Source organism: Rhineura floridana, chromosome 2 (assembly GCF_030035675.1).
Source record: "Rhineura floridana isolate rRhiFlo1 chromosome 2, rRhiFlo1.hap2, whole genome shotgun sequence".
NCBI lineage: Eukaryota > Metazoa > Chordata > Lepidosauria > Squamata > Rhineuridae > Rhineura > Rhineura floridana.
The window spans coordinates 144,031,364-144,055,375 of record NC_084481.1 but is presented as its reverse complement, the minus strand read 5'-3'; the positions used below and the strand labels follow the sequence as shown (position 1 = coordinate 144,055,375).

At 39.1% G+C, this 24,012-nt stretch overlaps 1 protein-coding gene across 3 annotated transcripts; it reads left to right on the top strand.

Annotated features, from left to right (window-relative positions):
* Positions 1–371: 371 nt before the first annotated feature.
* ELF5 (E74 like ETS transcription factor 5) lies at positions 372–23,229 on the top strand. 3 transcript variants are annotated; one of them, XM_061610748.1, is made up of 8 exons: positions 372–465; positions 5,890–6,024; positions 7,418–7,545; positions 12,964–13,197; positions 13,631–13,681; positions 15,935–16,003; positions 18,072–18,267; positions 18,775–23,229. In XM_061610748.1, exons 2-8 carry the CDS (start codon positions 5,999–6,001, stop codon positions 18,869–18,871), a joined length of 801 nt encoding a protein of 266 aa, XP_061466732.1. In that variant the 5' UTR covers positions 372–465; positions 5,890–5,998; the 3' UTR covers positions 18,872–23,229. The 3 variants fall into 3 exon arrangements, with proteins under 3 accessions (XP_061466732.1, XP_061466733.1, XP_061466734.1); XM_061610749.1 differs by having other exon boundaries at positions 5,865–6,024; XM_061610750.1 differs by lacking the exon at positions 5,890–6,024.
* The last annotated feature ends 783 nt before the right edge of the window (positions 23,230–24,012 follow it).

Sequence of the window (24,012 nt, the reverse complement as noted above, 5' to 3'; positions counted from 1 at the left end):
TAGGCACCAAAAAGATAACAGAGATGGTGCCTGTCTAAAATATTAAGGATATCCTTTATGAACACCAGAAGCAATCAGAAACATTAGAGAGAAAAACTGACCTACCTTACCTGTCTCTTATAGCTCCTAAAACCTGACTATTTTGTGAAGAGAAGGGAAACTTTAAAAAATGAGAAAAGGTTAAAAACTAAACTGTTCAGCATCTAAGAGCCCTTTTTGACTCTTGTTCTCCTTTCAGCTGTGTCACACTGCATATTATCATTGTCATCAAAGGGGGTGTGTATAAGAACTTGAAAAACCAAACAGACCTGTCTGGAAAGTGTTCCATATATTGCAGAACTGCAGGTGGCTTTCCTTCCAGTGTACACCTCTCCAGTGTACAGAGTCAGAAAGCCTCTTGGCTTTGAAGACCTACTTTTGGATCTAACAATCCCTTGAGAAGAGAATAAGCACTCCCAGCAGCACGTAAGTTCCATTTATATATTTAGTTGAAGGGTCTTAAAGGAGGCAGTGTGGTGTGGTGTTAGCAGTGCAAATGAATTTACCACCTGTTACTGGTGTTTTCTGCCCTAACTTCCACATTTTCGAGGCTGGCAACATTAACTGCTTGAGCTCTTATCTGATCCTCCATCCCATGCACTTTGTGCTCTTGTCATATCACAAACACAACATGGTAGTGCTTGTATCATGACACCCAGTATAATTTTTACAGAACTGTACAACCTGAATATCACTCAAAGAGAATTAAGACTGCAATTCTATGTACACTTTTTTTGTTGTTTAGTGTAGGTTCGATTGTACACAGTAGGACTTACTTTTAAGAAAACATGGCTAGGGCTGGGCTATAAGTATTTTTTAAAGAATCAGTTGTCCGTCCCTTTATTCCCCTGAGAATAAATTTTGTTGTGCATGAATGAATGTAGTATCTGATTGACTTTCAGATCTTCAGCGTTCTAATAAATGCTGTCCAGATCTAGTGTATAAAAATAATTAGTCTTGCCAATTAATGCATGCAGATGTGTGTTTTTGTTTAGGACTGACACTATAAATTAGTTTATAGTGGGAGGAAGGCATTGCTCAGATGTAATGTAAATAAATGTTATCTTTTGTACTGCTGAGACCTCTGGTGGTGGTTGCTGGTAAGAAAGGTATCCTTGGTACATGGATTCTACAGAAATATGCAAAAGTTGCATCGATAACCAGCAGTACTTGAATTTTCTAAGAGACAGACACAGTGTGTGTGGTTTTAGTAATATAAATCTGAAGATGTGCTGTCAATCACAAGGCAGTGTGATCATTTGCCAATGGAAGAAAAGAAAGAACCAGAGTCTTAATCATCACCCATTAAAGTGTCTGTAGAAGGTGATGCCATGGAATAAGGCAGATGAAATTTTACTAACTTGTCTAATGGAATACATTATTTTGGTAATGATCCAGCTAAACTTTATTCATGTTTAAATCCAATAGAATTTATTGGGAAAAATTAAAAACACATGCTTAATTCTCTTATAGAAATCAATGAGACATAATAGTGTTTAACTTTGGCTGGATCATTCTCTTTGTTTCTTAATCAAATGAAGTCAACTTTTTCAGCAAACGGTATTTCATTGGTGATCAAGTTCTAATGAAGATTCTAATGAATCTTGCAAAGTTCTAGTTTTCTTTTATAAACTGATTTCAGAAGCCACATTCTGTTTATAAAAGGAATAAAACATAATATTGAAATATATTGTTGGCAAAATCAAGATGAATATAAAAAATTAATTCTTCCTTTCTTTTAATCCTGTGCATGTATAATTAAAACTGCTTAATTGTTCATTGATCTGATTCATTGATTTCCATGGGATGCGTTTCCAAGTGATGCATTTAGATTCAGAGTCCAGGAAAAGTATGGTCTAAAAATCATTATAGATAACAATAGGCAATTAAAACAGTCACATTGCTAAGTTTTATCCCTTTTATTCCGCTTGTCAAAATAAAGCAAATGGATATAGTAATTCTATACTGAATTTATGCTTTGTTGAAAGCAGACTTCCAAACTGAGCAAAAACTCTCCATTGTTCTTGAAACCGGTTTCTTCTTACTCTGCTTTCTCTACATCGAAAAACATATGCCAGTTTTATTGGTAGTAAAGTACTCAATAACCACCTCTCCTTCCCAGTTAACATTTTACAGAAAAGTCATTAGACTTCCAGTTTCAGCTTCAGTTTTAACTGCAAGTGGAAAATCTGTTATCAGTTATCTGTCATTTTACCGTACTGATATTAACCACACATAGCAAAGCCCAGAATAGTAAAGAGATATTTACTGGAAGACCAGAATCACACTGAAGTTTTGATAATTTTCATCACTTCATTTCCAAATATCCTTATCTTATTACAGATGCACTGGCAGATTTGAAGTTTGTTTTGAATAACTATAGAATATTCACTGGCAGATACAGTTCTGTCAGTGAAGAGTCTATTGCCATCAATAATAAATAATAATAATAAAATTTTATTTGTGAGTCGCCTATCTGGCCGAATTAACGGCCACTCTAGGCGACGTACATCAACATAATAAAATAAAAATACAATATAAAACCAATACAACCACACTCAATAATTAAACTAATCACCCCTCATACATTTAAGCAACAGCATTAAAAACTAACCCACCCCAGCGATCCAGTAGGCCTGCTTGAACAGCCAGGTCTTCAAGGTTCAGCGGAAACCTATCAAGGAGGGGGCATGGCGAAGGTCAAAAGGAAGGGAATTCCAGAGGGTGGGGGCCACAATCGAAAATGCCCTCTCTCTGGTTCGCACCAACCTAGCTGGTGGGACCGAGAGAAGGTCTTGTGTGGCTGATCTTGTCAGGCAGCATAATTGGTGATGCTGGAGGAGCTCCTTCAGATAAACTGGGCCGAAATCGTATAGGGCTTTAAAGGTCAACACCAGCACCTTGAATTGGGCCCGGTAAACAACTGGTAACCAGTGTAGATCTACTAGCACCGGTAAAAACAAACTTTTTTAATATTGAGGCAAAGATGGACACTTCCCATCAGTAGGAGACAATGTATGGCACAGAAAACAATATAACTTCTGTCTCAAACAACCACCAGAATTTGGTTTAGAATTAGGAGAAGTTCCAGTGGGTTAATCTTGGTTCATTCTCTTCTTTCTTCTGTTTTCTGGTTGACTTCTCATAGCAATAACCCATCCCAAACTGACTGGATGATTTTGTCCTCTAATTGCCAAACACCGTGATAGCCCATATAGAAAAACATTGCAGGTTGTGTATCCCTGATGAAACATCAATTACTATGTAGCAAATGGAGAATTCCCCCTGAAAACTTCCATAATAAAGTCCACAGGCATACTATCATATACTGTATTCATTTACTTCTATGGTTACACATGGCATTAAATCAGTCCTACGGCTCCTATATTTGAGCTCATCCAGTTGCTATCTGAAAGTATCCTCAGGTCAGTTCTGTGTTTCTGTATGGTAAAAATACTGAAAACTGACCATATATCTTTGGCTAGATCTAATTATAATAGTTGATAATTCCAAAATTATTCCATCTGAAAATTATTAAACTGTATCTCAACATTGCAGTATTTTTAATTTGATTCCATTTATAAATCCCATAAAATACCTCAAAGCAATTTCACAGTAAAAACATATGAACATTTGACATGAATTGGCACGAATGATACTTCACAACAACAAAACCAGGAAGAGTTCAAATTACATAATACGCTATGTAATTAACACAGTTGGACTACCAACTATTAGCCTGTTTTTATTTGTTTTTATATTTGTACTTGTATCCTCTTCTTCCTCCCAATCGGAGCACATTGAGACTAAGAGTGAACTAAACATGTTTAGAGAAGAATATTCTGTGAAATTAGCTGAGAATTCCGTATTTTGGGCTCCCTCCAAATTGTTGGAGAATGCCAGGTTAACCGACAGAATATTTAGCAGAATGGCCTTCTCAACTTCTCCACTCGTACATATGGCAAGGAATTTTGAATGTTACTATGGATTCAACCCAATATATATTCATGCTGTTGAAAGAGCCAATGGGCTTTCCCTTCTCCTTCCAGCTTCTTTCTTAGCTCATTGCTTCCTTTATCCACCAATATGAACTCGCAATACAGTGTTATTCAACATTATGTGAGCCAAAATTTCTCAGAAAAGAGTTTTCTGAAAATGTTCTGATAATTTGAAAATTCTCCACCCAACTGTTAGAGAATTCCTTCTCCCACCAGAGAGTATTGGATGAAATACTCCATCCCTTTTCCCACCCACAAATAACATGGAGAATTTGGGGAGGCAATTTTTGCTTAGTCCTAGCTGAGACTTCAGCTATAAGAAATTAAACAATCATTATAAAACATTAGAAGGTAAGTAATTTGTTGTTGATTTGGCAGCTAGTGTTTACAACATAAGAACATCAAATGTAGGATAAAATATTTTTTAAAGGTTTAACGTAAAATGTCACTTTTCCTTCCAGTTATCATTCTGACATGTGACATCATTAACTTTAATAAAGGTAGAGCAAGCTTCAATCACTAAACTTGCAAACACTGAAGCATGAAAGGTAATGAGCTGCTGCTTCCCACTTCTGAAGCATTCTGTTTGCTTTGGTAGTAGTAGCCAAAATTTTAACCTACCAGAGTGGTTCAACTAACAATTTTTTGCCAGATTTCTTTGTATGAAGGGCATACTAGCAAACAATAAACTAATATCAAACCTATTTACCTATGGCAACCATTCAGATTCCTTAGAACAGCAGGGAGAGCAATTACATTCATTAAATTTGAGAGTAAGGGCTGAATCAACCTGAGCTGCCAAAGTCTTTACAAAGTGAATTTGCCATCTCATTTTCACATGAAGAGCCATTTGTATATAGCTTTCATTGCAGGTTGAGAGGTTACCATTTCAGAGAAAAAGCAAGCTTGCAAGCCCTCTTTCATGTGTTATTTTTGTCAAATGTCAGCTGTTATTTGATAAGCCTCATTATGGGATGAGTAAGAATTCTCCCAATACAATTTTCTTTCTTCCTCAGAAATGACTGCAACCTGAGATGGAATATTAAATAGTCTGGATTTGTGCCAAAGCCGTAATAATGTTTCCTTCAAAATCTCAGTGTACAGCTTTTGTTTTTCAACTGAGGGTGTTAGCTGATCTGTATGGTTTATGGTGAGACAGGACTGTAACTCAAGTGGTTGTTCATTTATTCTCGTAGTTTCTGTACATGTGTCCATAAATATGTATACTTGCTTGAATCATCTGGGTACGTTTAACTTCAATATCTTCCTTGGCAAATACTAATCTCCCTGCATGGTATACCATACTTTTGCCTTTTCCTTTTATGATAACTTATATGATACAGGAAAATCTAGTAAGGGGTGTCCTGCATGCTGGCCCTGCCTCTATACAAAAAAGTGACTTGCTTCCTTCAGGTTGTTCCACCTGGTTATCATTCTTTGAGAAGTGAAATAAATTAGACCAAACGTTATGAACTAGTGTTCAGGGTCCAGATCCTAGCTAAGGGATGGTGGAACAAAATACATAACTTTATATGTAGCACATTTTGTTTTATCTCCCGTTCTTTGTTTTACCCTAACATTCATTATGCCTGACATTCTAAGAGAGAGGCCAGGGATCAAACCTACCAGGGAGCTGAAATTTTCAGTGTGGGAAGATGTGCTCCTCAATCCTAAATGTGGTGATTCTGAAAAGCTCTGAGCCCAAAGCTGCCACTTTTGGGGAAACATTTTTAACAGTGATGCAAGACTCCTCATTTTAAAAAAAAAATTCTTCTTGTGCTTCTTTTGAAAATGACTGCTTATTTATCAACTTGCTCTTACTCTCAGTTATCTTAATTGTGTTGAGTTGCAGTATCATCTGGATTATATGGAATGGCCAAAGTGTCTTACCCAGAAAGGAGAAGGAAGCAGTAGCTGGGAGATAGGGGGCAGCACCCACAATGCAGGAGTGAGGGGAAATAATGGTATCCACAAAGATTGGGAAAAGGTGAATATTCAGACTGTTTAAGTATTTTTCAAGAGTGGATTTGACACAAAAATTGGAACTGGAGAATACTTTGCACAGCCCTGTGTATACCAGGGCATATTTGAACTACAACAGTAATATAGCTGTAGATTCAGAGCGTGAGGGACTATTTGTTATAGACATTTGGAAGTTGGTGGCTATCACTACATCTTGTAATGGACTCCATTAGGCACCATGATAAGAAGTACTTTCTTTTGTCTGTTCTGAATTTCCCACTATTCAGCTTTACTGGATGACTCCAGGCCCTAGTATTATGAGAGGGGAAATGTTCTCTAGTCATCACTTTCTCCACACCATGCATAATTTTATATGGCTCTATCATGTTCACCAAATGTTGTAATCTTTCCTAATAGGGAAATTGCTCCAGACCCTTGATCATTTTGGCTGCCCTTTTCTGCACCTTTTCCAGAGCTACACTTTTGTTTTGTTTTGTTTTTAGAATATTTTCAAGAACCACATGCTCTATACTTGACCGCTTAGGTATGATTAAATGACCACTTCTAGACATAGACAGTGTGATGGACCAGAGCCACACTCCTGACACTGATGTGGATACAGCTTACCTAGGCTGAGGCAGGGCAGAGTGGTGGTGAGATCAGGGCTGCATGGACACAATAGTGGGAGTGCCAGATAGGCACCACTGGTGTGCCCACGCAGCCCCCCCCTCACCACTGCTCTGCTCACCACTCTAGATAATCTGTAGCAATGCAGGTGTCAGGAAGGAGGTTCCACAGCTCTTCCCCCCACCACACTGCTGATACTACTCATGGACCTGGTTTGCATGTCACTTTAAACTATAGTTAAAATAAACTGTGGTTTAAAGTTAAGGAGCAGCATGCTGGTACATGCTGCTGAAATCACAGGCAGTTCACTCCTCACCTGCTCCTACTGCACTGCCAGGAAACAAGCCATGGTTTGGCTTGTTGTGTCATCTGAAGGTGAACCACGACTGGTAAACCAACTACAAACCTTGGTTTTCACTCATGGTTTATATGAAGATTTAAAAAAAAAACAGTCTTCAGTTCAGATGGCATGATACACCAGACTATGGCTCGTTTCCCAACAGCACACCAGCAGCAATGGGAGACAAGTGAAGCCCCTGCAGCTTCAGCAGTATGCACTAGCATTCTGCTCATTTACATTAAACCATAGCTTATTTTAACTATGGTGTGATGTGACATGCAAACCTACTAAGAATATATCAGTGCAAGACATCAGTGGTCAACCTTACTTAGGGTTGGGTTGAGTGGGGTTGGGTACTATTACTAATCTATTACTATGTATGAGGAACTTTCATTGTTGTTTTTGTTGTGGTAGTATATGTAGGAATTAACTGATAATAATTATATTTTAGGATGATGCTAGACTCAGTAAGCCACAATACCTTTTTGCCCAGCACAATGTTATGTGAATCCCTGATGTCTTGGTCAGAACTGTTTGGAACAACTGAAGAAAACTACCCTCCATTTGATCATCTAACGGGTGGGTACATTAGTGCTTTTGTTAATGAGCACTCAACACAGTAAGTGCTATCTATTTTTTTTACTTGATAATTTGAATTACATTGCAACCACAACAGAAATATCCCATACATTAATAAAGATGTCTTCCAATGATATAATATTCTGTGTTCAACAGCCTTTCCAGGAACTTTGTTTTTCTACAGACTACTCTGTGGACTGCCTTCAAGTCTATCCCGACTTATGGCTACCCTATGAATAGGGTTTTCATGGTAAGCGGTATTCAGAGGGGGTTTACCATTGCCTCCCTCTGAGGCTAGTCCTCCGCAGCTGGCTAGGGCCCACTCAGCTTGCCACAGCTGCACAAGCCAGCCCCTTCCTTGTCTGCAACTGCCAGCTGGGGGACAACTGGGCTCCTTGGGACTCTGCAGCTTGCCCATAAGAACATAAGAACATAAGAAGAGCCTGCTGGATCAGGCCAGTGGCCCATCTAGTCCAGCATCCTGTTCTCACAGTGGCCAACCAGATGCCTGGGAGAAGCCCGCAAGCAGGACCCGAGTGCAAGAACACTCTCCCCTCCTGAGGCTTCCGGCAACTGGTTTTCAGAAGCATGCTGCCTCTGACTAGGGTGGCAGAGCACAGCCATCACGGCTAGTAGCCATTGATAGCCCTGTCCTCCATGAATTTGTCTAATCTTCTTTAAAGCCATCCAAGCTGGTGGCCATTACTGCATCTTGTGGGAGCAAATTCCATAGTTTAACTATGCGCTGAGTAAAGAAGTACTTCCTTTTGGGGGTGTACTTTCCTATGGGGGGTGATCTTTAGCTGGCCCTTTACACCCAGGAGACATGAGCGGGGATTTAAACTCACAGAGTTTGGACTCCCAGCCAGGCTCTCCTCTCCACTGTGCTAGTTGTTCCTCTGTTGTGCAGAAACCTGGCTCCCTGACAGGTAGATCCAATCTTTTATTGCAAATAAATATTTGTCATGTTCAATTTTACCATTATTAATTGTGTACGTGAGACAGTTCAAATTTATGCCTTAAAAATGTGTTTGATAATATTGTATGAAATGGCACATGAACAGACAGCTTGGCCGTTCAAATCATGTTATCAAAGAGCTGAAAGCGGCGTGATGATTATTAGTTCAAGTCCTGCTCCTGTACAAAGAAAGATGAATCTATGCCTCAGAAATCCACAAGGGAACCCTGACTCACCTTTCCTTGGAAACCTAACAAGTAGCAGATTCCACCATCTCCTCAGGCATCTTAAAGTAGAAGTAAAGTTCTGCCTAACTAGTCTCGGAGCCTTTATTCGTTCTTTATTCTTTCTTTATTCTCTTTTCCTTGTAACATCTTACACAACAACACAATAGCGATCTTCAGTCATTATTCTTGTGAAGAGGGGAAATAAGTACAAAGGGGCTGCAGGGCTGTGTGTATAGCTCCACCTCTGCCATTGCGCTTCTCATGCCAGTTGATCAAAAGTTCATCTGTAACTTCTCAGAGAGGCTCCCTGCACAATGTAGAACCCAGATCACATGGAAAGCCTCCATGAGTAGAGAAGACTCCCCACTGCAGACATTACAGATGAACTCGTGAGCAGAGCAACACAATGTTGGGGAAAGGGAGAAACGCACGGTCCCATAGCCTCTTTGTATAATGACTGCAGAGAACTAATATGTATCCCCCTCTTTATACCTCACATCATTGTCTGGTGGGGATGGGGATATACACAGCATAATAACATTACATGCCAGGTGTTGTACTAGGCGCTACAAGAAACAAGAGAACAAAGGGCAGTGGAGAAAAAAATGGCATCTCCATGTCTCATATTGTGTCCAAGTCCATTCTCATGCAACCACTGAAATATTCTTGTATCTACAAGTATTTCAGCAGAGGCCTGAAGATAACTAGGACTGCTTTTGCAAGAGAGGAAAGAGGGTGAAGTAAGTTCACTTCTTGTTTCTTGAGAAATGCTGATTGGCCTGGGCATTTATTGGCAGGAAGGGGAAGGAGCAGCTTGCTCTTCACCACGTGCAGCTAGACCAGCTTACACCTTCTCCTAACTCAAGTAACACCCTATTGCTTGTGAAAGCCTGGACAAGGCAGGCTACAATGACTAATGAAAAGGCAAGGTGTAGCAGAGACATTCCTTATGCAAAGATGATCTGATCATATTGAAGGAATGAATGAATTGAAGGAACACTTTAGAGGCCATTTGCTTGTGCTATCATGTATGTGTAGTCTTAGGCCTTTTTTTATGTAACAATCCAAAGCAAGCGATAAGCTTACTGAAACAGAAATAGATCATGCAGACGTGAGTATATCTGTGGCAAGGAGCAGGGCTTAGGCCAAACCCCGTCTCTCTAATGAAGTTCATAGCTTCTCTGTTCTTGTGGCTTTTCAGAGAGAATGCAAGATCTATCTGTTTGACAACGTCAGTGGCTGATGAGTGGGCACTGTGGCTTTGTGTTGTTGCTGTTGCTGGTATTACATTGTTTGTTGCTTTTAATTTGTTTTATTGCTATTTTTATTCTGGAGTCACCTCAAGCCTAACAGAGACAGGGTGCAACTGTTTTAAAATACATTAATAAATTACATAAGAATATGCTGATGATCCTTTGGATCTGACCATCTAGCTGGCGTCACTGGTGCAACAGAAAATGTTAGCAGAAATGTGGCCATTACACATTTACTATTAAAGCCAAAACGTTAACAACAAAGACAGATGTGGGGAACATTTTTCAGCCCAAGGGCCACATTCCAGAACAGTCTGCCAGTGGTGGGTAGGACCAGAAGCAAAATGTGGATGGAGCCGTGAATGTGATTCTTAGGTTTTACACTAGCCTTTATATCTGCTATGCACAAGTCAGAGGATTCTACATACACACATGCCCTGTACATCCTCCATCCAAAAAAGGCAAAAAAATACGTATTATCACAGTCCAAGGCCATATTCAAGCCTGGCAAAAGTAGGGTAGATGAGGGGTGTGGCCTGGAGTGTATGTGAGGTAGAATCCCAAGGGCCAGATAGAGGCATATGCAGGCCACATTCAGCCTCTGAATTATGAGGAAAATGTAGGCCAACAGAGTTCATTTCCCCATTAAATTCTGATTCCTTATTTCCACCTACCATTAAGTTGCAATTTGACTGAATAACTACAAATTTAAAAACGAATTCTGATGAAAAATATTTTAAGATTTTTTAAAAACTTATGCTTTTATTAAAAAGGAAACCATTTATAGGGAATAAAATGAACATACAAAAACATAACTGAAACATGACAGGAAACTACAGAGACAGTATATCGTTATAATGTGATTTAAGTTGCCTATACCATAAATATATCTAACAATAATTACATATGTCTCTCAGGAAAACATTTAGCCCATAACTCATTATTTACAGATTAGATGACTGAATACCAATCACCCATAAATTATGCTGAATCTCTTCACTTATTAGCCATGCATTTGTTTTGTTAGCACCATATTTGTCTATACCATTGTTCTCTTGTAGGGGGATCCTGGTTCTTCTACTGGGTGTGTCATTTCTGTTCTTGCAACTGGCAAAATAAAGACAACAAACATGTTGTGCGCTGTGTCCTGAAGCTCCTTTCCGAAAATACTTAATAGTAACAGCTGTAGAGGCAAAACTACAATGCATAATCTCATGCAAGACTTGACCCCAGAACCTGTTGATGGTTTTGCACATAAGAATTTTTAATTCTTTTCAGTAATGTAACAAAGTTCCCCACGATAGAACCCAGAGACCCCACAGTGGCAGAAATTGATTTGTCAATGGAAACTCAGGCAATAGCCCTCTCCAGTCTCCAATAGCTCTCTAACATCTGCTGTTCAACATTGTACCATAATGTTATGCTGGAATTCTCTGCTTTGTGTTGATAATTTCACCACTACTCCCAGCCCCAGCTGATGTCACTGTTTTGCTAGTAATTAATTTTTATCCATTCCTGCCCAGTTTCACAACTAAATACAACAAATTCTTCCCCCACAAAGTGTTAGCATACAAAGGAAAGTTTCAAGTTGGCATCTTTGGCAGACTGATTATCTACATAATCACCTCTATGGAGCTTTTCTAACTTTCAATAATAAGCTGGTTTTTTTAGAAAAATGGAAAGGAGACTAAGCTAGACCTGGCAAGAATTGCTGTGTGAAAGAAAGGAACAGCATTTTTATTGCTAGCAAAGCTGATATTTATCTCTAAAGTCAAGGTTTTAGAAGCAATTGCTAAAGCATTTCAAGGTTAATACATTGCAACATCAGAAAAGCAGTTAGTTTGGCCTCTTCAAACTGTAGAGAATAGATACTCTAGAGAATATAGGACAGAAATAGATTTTCCAGAGGGGAAAAATCTATTTCATAGATCTAGCAATGAAACAGAAACTGTGATTCACAACTCATTTATCATAAAAAAACAGTTTCCCTTCTAACAGGAAATGAAATATATATTGCCTGGTACAAGTGGTAAAACTAGGTACAAGTGGGTTAGAAAATTTTGATAAGCATAAATGTTGCCCTACTTGATCAGACCAATGACTACCTAGTTTAATATGTCTACTCATATTGAGTTGTCCCATTGAAATTAATGAGCCTAAGTTAGTCTTACCTATTAATTTCAATGGGTTTACTCTGAGTAGGAGTAGCATTGACTACCACTCTCTGTCTCCAGTACTGACCAACTAGAACTCTATTTGTGCACAGACATTGTGCCTACGTCCTGATCTACACATGGAGATCAGAGGTAGGGATTAGGTGAAATCCTACTCTCTTTGCATTGATAACCCACAATTGCTGGTCATCTGAATAGTGTTTCCTAGGAATATCATGAGCAGGAAATAATGGAAATAACCATCCTCTATTCCCAACATCTGTTCCTACTTTTAGTCAGCCATTTATTGCCCATATGATATCCTAGGTAACATAAGGTGATGCTGTGCTGTCTGTCAGCTGCAAACCCATTAACAACAGGTCACTATTAGGTTGTAAAGTTATACTGATGGAACAGGCCTCATGGTCATCAAAATACCTTAGAGTCATCATGTAAGTGAGTTTTTCCAAATCTTCCCCCTTTCCAGCTTAGTCTTGCCCTATTCCATTCCAGTGTCTGCCCATTTCTGTACCCATAATGCTCTGTGCTACAATGGTCACGTAGCTATTGCCAGCTCCAAAGTTAGGAACTAGCTTAGGAACAATAATTCTTCTGCTGCACAGTGTGATACACTGTTATCAGTTTATGATAATAGGACAAGATTGTGATGCTTTCACAAAGATGCTTGCACCTGACCCTAAACAATAATTAGTAACACAGTTGTTCTGTTGACTGGGACTACTGAAACTTTTGATATCTAAAATAAGCTGCTGATGATCTGTCCAAAGTTGAATTGTACTATTTTTTTCTCAATTACATTGTGGCAGGTTGTGATTCTTCCTGGACGTCTGTTCACCCTGAGTACTGGACAAGAAACAATGTCTGTGAGTGGCTACAGTTTTGTTGTGATCAGTACAAACTGGATGCCAACTGCATTTCCTTTTCCCACTTTAACATCAATGGCCAACAACTGTGCAGCATGACCCAAGAAGAGTTTCTAAATGCTGCAGGCATTTGTGGTGAATACCTGTATTTCATCCTGCAAAACATCAAGGCTCATGGTCAGTGTGCCAAAGATTTAATCAGAATACGATTGTTTCATTTTGGGTGTGACTAATACTGTTTGCGAAAGGCATTGGCAACTGTCATCCACAGAGATTGATATGTTACACTGAACCACAGTCTAGTGTGGGCACATATGTGAATGCAGTCAGTGAGATAAATCCAGGAGTAAAACAAGGGTGGAAACTGATGTTTACACAATAATAAATCTTGACAAAATCAGATCTAGTATTACACACAGATGGACTAAACTAGGATAGGAGTGCAAGGAGCCACAAAAATCAAAAGGAATACAACAGAGAGACTTGTTTAAAAGTTTTATATGATGAAGTGGAAGGAGTTTGAGATAAATGCAGTGTATGTACAGTAAGTCTGATACAAAAGAAATTTATGGTTAAAATTTTAACATTGGATTTTGTTTTTCCTCTATAGGTGTCTCCTTCTTTCATGACAATGAAGATACAAAGTCATCTGAAAAAGACTGTAAGTTTTTTTTTTAAGTGTGCATATTTCTAAATAGGAGGGGAAGCCCATAGTGAGAAGTCATCACCATTGTTTCAATACACAGCAATCCCAGGGTTTGGACTCCAGGGTGACCATTAGAGAGAGAAATTTGGTCCTATAAAATTTAGCATGTGGTGTTAGAAAGCTCAGTGCTGTTCCCAATGCTCTTTATTGTCTCTGTGAATAAAACCAGCATGAGCTTGGGAGCTGAATGTCACCACTATGGTCATGACGCCAGCTCTGTGTCTCATGAACTAAGCGTCTAGGAACTGCTGTGCTTCCTGTTATTGGTGTTTGGAAGCTGTGAACAAATGGATGAGGATAAATAGAATAAAACTGAATCTAGACAAGTCAGAGGTGATACTGGTGGGAAATTCTATTTTTTTTATTTATTAAATTTATATCCCTCCCTTGCAAAGGGGTGAAATATGGCAACAATTGATTGTCACATTTCCACCATTAACACAGGTCTTACCCCATCAACACAGGTTCACTATAGTGTTATAATGGACCCTGCATTGCTTTTTGATAAGTTGTGTGGTACCTAGAGCAACTTTCTGACAATTTCATCTGCTGTGCAGCAGTAGTGTAGTAGCTAATTCAGAAGTGCAAGGTCCCTTCATGTCAGTCACACCCATGCTCCCTCCTCACTTTTTTTGCTGCGGGATTGGAAATAAGATCCTTGTTAATGCCTAGGAACCAATAAGCATGAAAGAGGAGAGCGTTAGCCCTGAGAAGAGTCTTCCCAGTGTTTGACTCCCTTCCTTTCACTCTGGTTGGCTCCAATTAGCAGAAAAGGACAAGGAAGCATGCCAGAAGACTCTTCTCAGTAGCTAATGCACTCCTCTTTCATGCTGATTGCCTCATAGGGTGCTGGAGACATAGGGACCCTGCTGGGACCCCGTTCCCTAAAAAGTAAAAGGTCCAAGATCCCAAATGACTACATCCCTGCTGTGCAGGGAGACTCTCCCTCCCCATCTGCTATTGTCTTGATAATCTCCGTGCTATTTGCGTGGCGGCTTTTTTCTTCTTCTTTATGTAGCCACATTAAATGCAAAAAAGCATTTAACATCATGGCTAGTTTGGTGCTCTGTCTTCCTGCCATCTTCATTCAGCAAATCAGCACAGCATCAGTTTGCATCTATTTGTGCAATATGAAATCTGACACCAGAAGCATGGCCTTTACAGCCATAGTCCCCAGGCTATGGAACAATTCCTTCTATAATTGAGCAAGATTTTACAGCCCTTTCAGGCTTTTTGGATTTCTGACTTTTGTTGTTGTTATGTGCCTTCAAGTTGATTACGACTTATGGCGACCCTATGAATCAGCGACCTCCAATAGCATCTGCTATAAACCACCCTGTTCAGATCTTGTAAGTTCAGGTCTGTGGCTTCCTTTATGGAATCAATCCATCTCTTGTTTGGTCTTCCTCTTTTTCTACTCCCTTCTGTTTTTCCCAGCATTATTGTCTTTTCTAGTCTGACAAGACCATTTTTTTCTGACTGGCTAAAGCATTTCTAGAAAATTGTAGTTTTAGCTTTTTATTTGCTCACTGTTGTTGTTATTAAATAAAGAAATGAGACAGCCCTTATGTATGGATTTGGTAACACACAGGTATGACTCACCCAAAACACCCATGTAATTATAAGCTCATGTTTTGTTGTTCTGGGTTGTGTAAATCTCTCAGAAGTCAGACCTGTAAGTTTACAATATGGTTTTCCATGTGTATGGAGTAATACCAACACTTGCAAGGAAAGGAAAATCTGGGTCAAGGACAGAGGTCACTGAGTATGCAACCAGAGGTGCCTGTATCAGTGACTTTGCCACTGTCTACTCTGCTCTATGACTATGGCCTTGAGATTATACTTTAGGTAGAAGCTCTATTTACACACACACACACACACACACACAATCAGGACACACTGTGTTTTCAGATAACTGTTTTTACATAATTGAAATCTGACCATTGGTATCCTTTATGTACCTTTTGTTTTTGCTTTTTTGTCTGCCAGTGCAACTAATTGTCCAATGCTTGATTAATAATTCATTTTGCTTTATATTTATAATAAAGTTGGATTTTTATTTTAAGATAAATCACAGGCCCGCATTGATTTAGTGTTGCATGGAATTTCATTAGGTGAACGCTTTGACCTCTTTAAATCATATTATCACCCAACCCTGACATTCATCCATATTTATTGTCTCCTTTTTAAAAAAAAAATGTTTTGCAGATATTGATAAGGCATGTTTGAGGACAGGTGGCATCAAGAGTCAAGAGTTTCAAAGTCACAGTAGAACAAGTATGTATATCACTGCCATCTAAAAACTGTGCTTCAAAATGTCATAGAAAATGTCACTCTTTGAAGTATATCATCAAATACTTGTTTTAGTCTACATGAAAAATGTTAGGGTTTTGGTTTTTTTTAAAAAAAGGTTAAAATAACTCTAGTTCTCATTATTTTATCATGAAACATACATAAGCAATAGTTACCTAAAGCCAGCAGATGGCACTCCTAGTACCCAAGACAAACACCTACTCAGGTTGTTATTGGAGAAAAAATCTGAAAAGCAGGCATTGTGGCCTTTGACTATCCAATTTGCCACTGAAGAAACAGCCATCTCTAACCAGGCTTTTCTGGTTTTATCTGCAATTTAATAGCTATACAACAGGTACAAAACTGTGCCTCAGTTCTGGGGAAAGCTTCGTTTAATTTATTCTTGTCACAAGGCTGTTAATCTCATATTCTTTAAAAAATGGCAACTCTATATTTAACTGGCAAAAGAAGAAAAGAAAGCAGAGGAAGGGGTGGAGCAATTGAGAAGGGGTGAAGCCTGAGAACAAAAAAATAAGAGTCAGAGGAAGACTTATTAAAATCAGAAGTGATGCCCCTGTCAGACTAAAGTCAGACTAAAGACTGGAAAACAAAAGAGATTGGACGTATATCATCTGCTACTCAACCCGTAACACATCGCCATTAGCTTCCTGCAACCCCAAACCTGCCTAAAATCACATATGAGTACTCAAGCACACTCATATTTCATTCACTTCCTTAAATTGTTTGTTCTTCATTGTCATGTATTGGGAGGAGTTCGGCAGTAAATTTCAATATAAGGAGTGTCAAAGCTCAAGTCTACCTGGACATGAAAGCCTAAGCAATGAGAGTATCATCATAATCATATTGTGTATGGATGGATGTATTTGGATGGGTAGATGAGATAGATGGATACTAATACCAACAGATGTATAGCAAAAAATGAGACTACTGACAAATAAGAAGGAGATATCAACATGGTTGAGGGGACCAGAAGGTTTGCAAAAGTAGGAAAAATAGTTACGGGAAAAAATCTAAGGGAGCAAAAAAATAAAAAAAATAGTTCAGTAAGAACTGAGCATCCTCAGTGTCCACAGAATTCTGAATGTCAATATTGGGGGGGGGGAGAATGAGACAAAAAACCAAAGGGGGGAGGGAATGGAATGGGGTATCCTGAACAAAAGCACTCCACACTTGCTGCAAGCCCCACTTATCACTGCTGATCTCTACCGTTAATATTCTAGAACTTGATTGTGGCTGCTACATAGTGGTAAGGAAACATACTGTATATGCTCAATGGCATTATCTTTTAACCTGTATTCTTCCAAGCCCAATTCAAAGTGATAGTTTTGACCTATAAAACTGTTTACAACTCAGAACCCCAATATCTTTTGGAATGCTTCTCCCGACATGAACCTACTTGAACCCTTCGATCTTCTTCTGAGGCCCTTCTCCAGGTCCTCCCTCTGATGGAGGCTCGGAGGGTGGTGACAAGGGAGAAGTCCTTTTCAGTTGTGGCTCTCCATCTGCAGATTACACTTCCCAGTGAAGTCTGCCTGGTGCCTTCATTGATATATTTTCGGCGCCAGGTAAAGACTTACCTTTATACCCTAGGCATTTGACAGCCTGAGGTGATGTTGTTTGTTATTAGTATGCTGCGAAAGCTAACTGTGTCTGTATGGAGTATTGTTGTTTTATTGTTTTGTTTTATACAATGTATATTTGATTTTAACAAACAAATTAAGTCGCTTGAATACCTTTGGGTAACAACTAACAAGTGGTTAATAAATCTAATAAATCATCATCATCATCAAGTTCACATGTCCCTGGGCTGATGCATGCTTTCCCAATGCTGTTTGGCACTATTTCCAACCAAGCATGGCCATCTTTATACCCATCAATGCCAGCTTGCCCTGTAGATATGCAGTGTATTGTTCCAGTCCCCTTATCTGCATCATGGGCCTGCTACTCAAATGGAATTTTCAAACAGCCCGGCTTCTGAAAGGAGTCTCCTATGAGGAAAATGTGTTCTATGTGCTGTTTTTCATTCTTGAAGGTCTACAGAGCTCTCACTTATGGGAATTTGTAAGAGACCTCCTCCTGTCTCCTGAGGAGAACTGTGGTATTCTGGAATGGGAAGACAGAGATCAAGGCATTTTTCGAGTTGTTAAATCAGATGGTCTGGCAAAGATGTGGGGCCAACGAAAGAAAAATGATAGAATGACCTATGAAAAACTTAGCAGAGCACTCCGGTAAGCTAACAAGTTAAGCAATATTATATAAGATAGCCAATGCCACCTAGTTTAACTCATTCCAAAGGTTATTATACTGTTTAAAGCAAAGTTTATGAGACACAGCTATCTTTTTATTAAAGACAGGATCATGTTGCCAGATCTCTGGGTGAAATAAATAGGATAATGACACATTATTCAGCAGATTATTTGCCAACCAACCCAATGAATATGCCACTTAATACTATTGCTTTACCATTTGCCTTGGCAACAATCCTAATTTTCTCTGAACTGTTGTCTTAGAAAAATAAATATATGTTCAGTGTTTTAGAAGCGGGGAGCTGGACTTCAACATATCTGGGAAAGTTTTAAACTCTGAGCATTTTAACTTTGAACTATATGAGTGCTAGTTCCCCCTTTGCCAGAAAGATTAGTCTCTCAAGGAGAATGTCTTATTGATTGCTGCTATTTTACACATTGCATAGTACTAAATGTGAAAGCTGTTCATAAACAATTTTGTTGTTGCAGATACTATTATAAAACTGGTATTTTGGAACGAGTGGACAGGAGGTTAGTATACAAGTTTGGAAAGAATGCACATGGATGGCAAGAGAGCAAGTTATGAATTACCCTTTGCTCCAAACTCAGTGTCAAATCTGCAACATGAAGTCTCCGTGGGAAGTTCTCTGCCGGACCTCCCTAGATTAATAGCTGGATAAAGCAACAATAATAGATTTACTGGATTGGACTGGGGGATTGACTAGTCTCCATATGTTTTGGACTATTGCCTGCATAGCACTTACATCACCCATAAACTGCTGCATAGACCTTTCCCATAGACTGGTGTTATATATGTAGCATTATTCTCAATGCCCAGAAGAGCAGCAGTTTGCCAGTCAGGGCTTCCCAAAGCATGTCCGCAGCTGTGTAGGAATTCACAACTGCCCATCGTGCTTTCTGAGGGAAAAAATGAGGTAGCAACAAAGTAGCTAGCCTAAGCATAATTAGACCAGAAAGTATGAAGAAGTTCTTTTTGGTAAGCAATGCTATCTTTTCAACCCATCCAAGTCAGGAAGAAAATGGGACAATCTTAGCTGTGGATTAGATTCCCTCAGTTAATCCATAGTAGTGTCCTGACACATTTAAAATTTTAAATAGATTTCAAAGGAACACATGACTGAAATTTCAAAATGGGCCCTTAAATCTATCAATGTTTATCATCAACATTTTCATTCATGGTGCTTCCTTCACTGTATGCACTTTAGTGCAAATAATTATTGCTTGTTTATACTTGGTTGGTTGGTTACTGTAAGTCATATACTATCTGACTTCATCTTGTCTTACATTCAGTTTTATGGAATGAAGTATATAAAGCCTGGGAAAGGCAGAATGTAAATATTTTAAATAATTTTTTTAAAAAAATAAGTAAGGGTTTCTTTACACACACACGCACACACACTTGTGAAAGCAAAATACTGTGATCTGTTAGAAGAGTAATGAAAAATAAGTTTGTGGAACCCTATCCAGCTATCCAGTAGTCTGGTGGAATAAGACTGCAATCCTAAACACACTTACTAGAGAGCAGTGATTTGGGGGCTAAAAAATAAGGTGCCAGTACTCATATCTTGATAAAAGTGCCATGGATCCCAACACAAATGGCCACCATGGGCAGCAATAAAGGGGGTGTCATACTCTGTACCAGCACCATCATAAAAAAGCATTGCTAAGAAGTAAACCCTGTTGAACCTCAGTATGACATACTTCTTAGAAATGCTGTTAGTTATATATCTGCCCCTCATATTCTTATTTAGCCAGAATGTCTTTTCCATCCCTGCCTTCAAATGAGACTAACAGCCTTACAGCATCTTTATACCAGGCATTTGAAACTGTGATGTTCCCCTTTCCCCACTTCCAAAAGAACCTACAGGTCTTTCTGGGGCTAGTGAAGTTTCTTTATTTGCATTCCAAGCCCTTTTCACAAAATTTCAGTTGGTTAGGAATCGGTACAGTTAAACAGACTGGAAATGTATTTAAATGTATAGTGAAGCCATGCAATTAGACTATTCAGGTACGAGAATTCAGGCTATATAAATTCTTCTGAATATCTATAACGGTCTATGTCTGAGCAACAGAATAGTTATATTTAAAGTGGTGTATTCATACATACCATAATTTAATAGCAATTTTAGCCTTTTTAGGTTCAAGATTCTACCTCAGGTGGTGTTTGACAGGTTTAACTGTGGGTTTTCAGATATCTTTAAAGCAGCAGGGCTTCTACAAACTTTGTAGGCCTCCCCTCTCATGTCAGTTTTAGAGTTCATATTAATTATTCTATCCTTTAATGACTAGCACACCTAAACAGATTACACAGAAGGCAGTTATTCACAAGGAGTTGGCAGAGGTAATAAATCCCTCTTGGCAAACTGATACTTTGTCAGGGGGACTCAAGCCCATCTCAGGCCTGGGACATGAGAGCTATCAAGGTGTGAGCCACCACTATCCAGCTCTGGCCAGAGAAGGGACCTGCAGGGGTTTCAACCAGACCATGGTAGAAGCCTTGTAAGAACCATGGACCACAATGGGTCAAAGAGTATTACTTGCTCTTTAACAGATTTTAAGTCAAGCTTGTTCACTGATTTGAACAATTTTTAGGGATTGGCTGCAGGTGCTACTTTCAGATTTAATGATGACTTTGGTTACATTCACGCCATATATTTAAAACACCCGTATACCATTTTAACAGCCATGACTTCCCCTAACAAATCTTGGGAACTGTAGTTTGTTAAGGGTGCTGGGAACTATAGCACTGTGAGGGGTAAGCTACAGTTTTCAGGATTCGTTGGGGGAAGCCATGACTGTTAACGAGTGCTTTAAATGTATGGTACAGATATGTGCCTTTCCCTTTGAATCACTTCACCCCTGTGCCTTACCTCTCGACTATGTGCCTTACCACTTGACTATAGCTAGGACAAACTGACATGCTTTTAATGAACCATTAATCTTGGAGCTATCTGTCCATTCTGTTATTTCTTCCAGCCTGTTGTCCTTTTTTATGTAGTTGGCAAAGAAATCTGGCACACCTCATTTATGTACTGTAATTTTGCTTTGACCTTATGCACAAAATCTTCCACCCCATCATCCTTTTCCTTATCTATGTACTTGCTCACTGGGCATATTTTCAATGAACTCCCAGTGGTACAATTGCACTTTGTAGAAAAAAATGCCCACAGTTTATTGCACAGCACACAACTCCAAGATCAAGCTGCAACATGCATTATGTGCCTCTGTTTCTTAAGAGTTCTTATTTCTGGAAGTCTTTCTTTTAAGTTACTGAACTATATTCAGGTTTTATTTCAAGTGTATAAACGTTGTGGAACTGGGAAAGGTGATTCAGAGGCTATGTCATATTCATAGGTTTCTTTTTTTTAAAAAATCAGCAACTCAGGAAGGTCATCAAGAATATAGTTTACCCTATCTGTGAAGTGCCAGTTCACAGGCCTTGCACTGCTTTTGTATGAACATGTGTCTTCCTATAGGTGAATTCTGGCTCTACTGTGCCTAAAAAGGCTGCATCTAGTCTTAATTCATGTGAGTTTTCCTCACACCTTGTTGGCAGATGCTTGTGGCCTTACTTCATAGACCTTCATATAATTTTTATTTTTAATTTGCCATGTCCCAGCTCAAGACAATTGTGAGGAAGTATTGCCGTGCACAAGATCCATATTTGACATACCATTGCAAACATTTAAAAGGCAAGGTTTGTGATGGCTGAGATCTGAATAGAGCATGTAGTGATTTCTCTACATAGTCAGGCAATAGGCCTGGAGCTGCATATACAGGCTTTTCAGCTTCTTTTACCATACCTATTTGCTGGTCATAACCCTATTCATCTAGCAGGGTTGTTGATTAAATAAAAAAAAAAAACTAGGCACACTTACCAGTTCTTAAACCTTCCTCTACCCCCACATTATAAATGGAACTTTCAAAAATAGTTGCCCTGCAGCATACTGTGGTTGGGTGAGGAGTTGCAATTCAAAGAAAAAAGTGCATCTATAGAAGCTCCTGTATTCAGGCCCCCATATAATTTGTGAACAGAGTTGACATGTTATGCTCAGGTTTGCTGGCTAGTAAAGTATTCTGGGCTGGAGTGTTGTGTTCAAGTCTGCTGGTGCTTTTCAAAAAGCCTTCCATCTCCTTGGAGTTAACTGAAATTGCACTAGATTTTTCACATCTAGAACAGAATCCTTTCTTCCTTTCTTATTGACAAACACCATGCCACATGACACACAGTTTTTTAAAGAAATGTGAATTATTATTATTATTATTATTATTATTATCTTTATCTTTATTTATACCCCGCCCTTTTTCCAAACTGGAACTCAAGGCGGCTTCCAGATAAAAACAACTACACATCATTAAGAACCTATAAAAATATAAAACATATAAACATATAAAATCAGCATTAAAACAGGATTAAACTATTAAGATGTTAAAACCAATTACTCTTAAAATACTGCAACCCAGTTTAGGAGCATACAGGCAAAACAATAACATACAGCATCCTCTTCAGTCACTACCCTTAAAACCTTCAGTTCCAAAGGCCTGCCGGAAGAAAAAAGTCTTTAGCTGTCGGCGGAAAGACTGCACAGAGGAGGCCATTCTTGCCTCCCTAGGGAGGGAGTTCCAGAGCCTAGGGGCAGCCACCGAAAAGGCCCTATCTCGTGTCCCCACCAGTTGCACTTGTGAAGGTGTTGGATTGTGAGAAGGGTCTCTCCTGAAGATCTCAGGGCCCGGGCAGGTTCATATAGGGAGATACGGTCTGACAGATAGCCTGGACCTAAGCCGTATATTACATTCCTTTAGAAGTAGCAGTGAAAGTCCATATAAATTTACGATGTCAAGTACAGCATGGATGTGGATTTTATTATGTATGCTTTTTTTAACATGAATGTCTGTACAATATTTTTGGATTTGTGTATTTTTCAACCCACTGAAGTTTGTAAAAAGTGTGTTTATAAAAGATTTAATTGTAAATTGTGTGGTTTACTTTGGATTTTATTTTACAATTCATATCAACTGCAGCTAGAAAGTGATTTTATCTTTGTAGATTCCTGCAATATACTTTTTCTGAAGTTGAGAACATATATGGAATATCTCACATGATGGGAAGCCCTGACTAATCATGTTCCTTCCATGTGTGATCTCACATTCCCTAAGAGCAATCCCACACTGTGAAGGGAACTATGGGACCCGGGTTCATGAAGTAGTGGGACTAATGAGTGAGAAGATTAGCAAGGCTCAGATATAGTGTGTGGTGCCTCTAGCTCTCCAGCACCACGTTTTGTTAAAGGATGTAGGGAAAACAACCAGTGGGCAACTTCAATATCATAGGAAAAACTAGGATCTTGAATTTCTTGAACTGGGAAGGGGAAAGAGGGGAAGATGAAGCAAGAGGGAAGAATTTAGGCATACAACCCAAAATAAGTCTCTAAACAACAGAGTGAGAGGAGATGGAGTCTGATAACCAAGTCAGACTCAGGTGCTTATTCAAAATCTCTCAGACTTTTCTCTGGCTACACAGTCGTGAGATGCAGGTATAGGCCTTAAGTTCTGTCACACACTTTAGCAGTGGCGTTGCTGCTGAACAAGAGCCTCTGTCTGAAGACAGAAGGCACCAGCTGCTCTTTTACTCTGTCTACTCTGGATAGCTCCTTTTTACTCCATTCTTCTATAACCTGCTCCCTTCTGTCTCAGTCTCTCAGACCT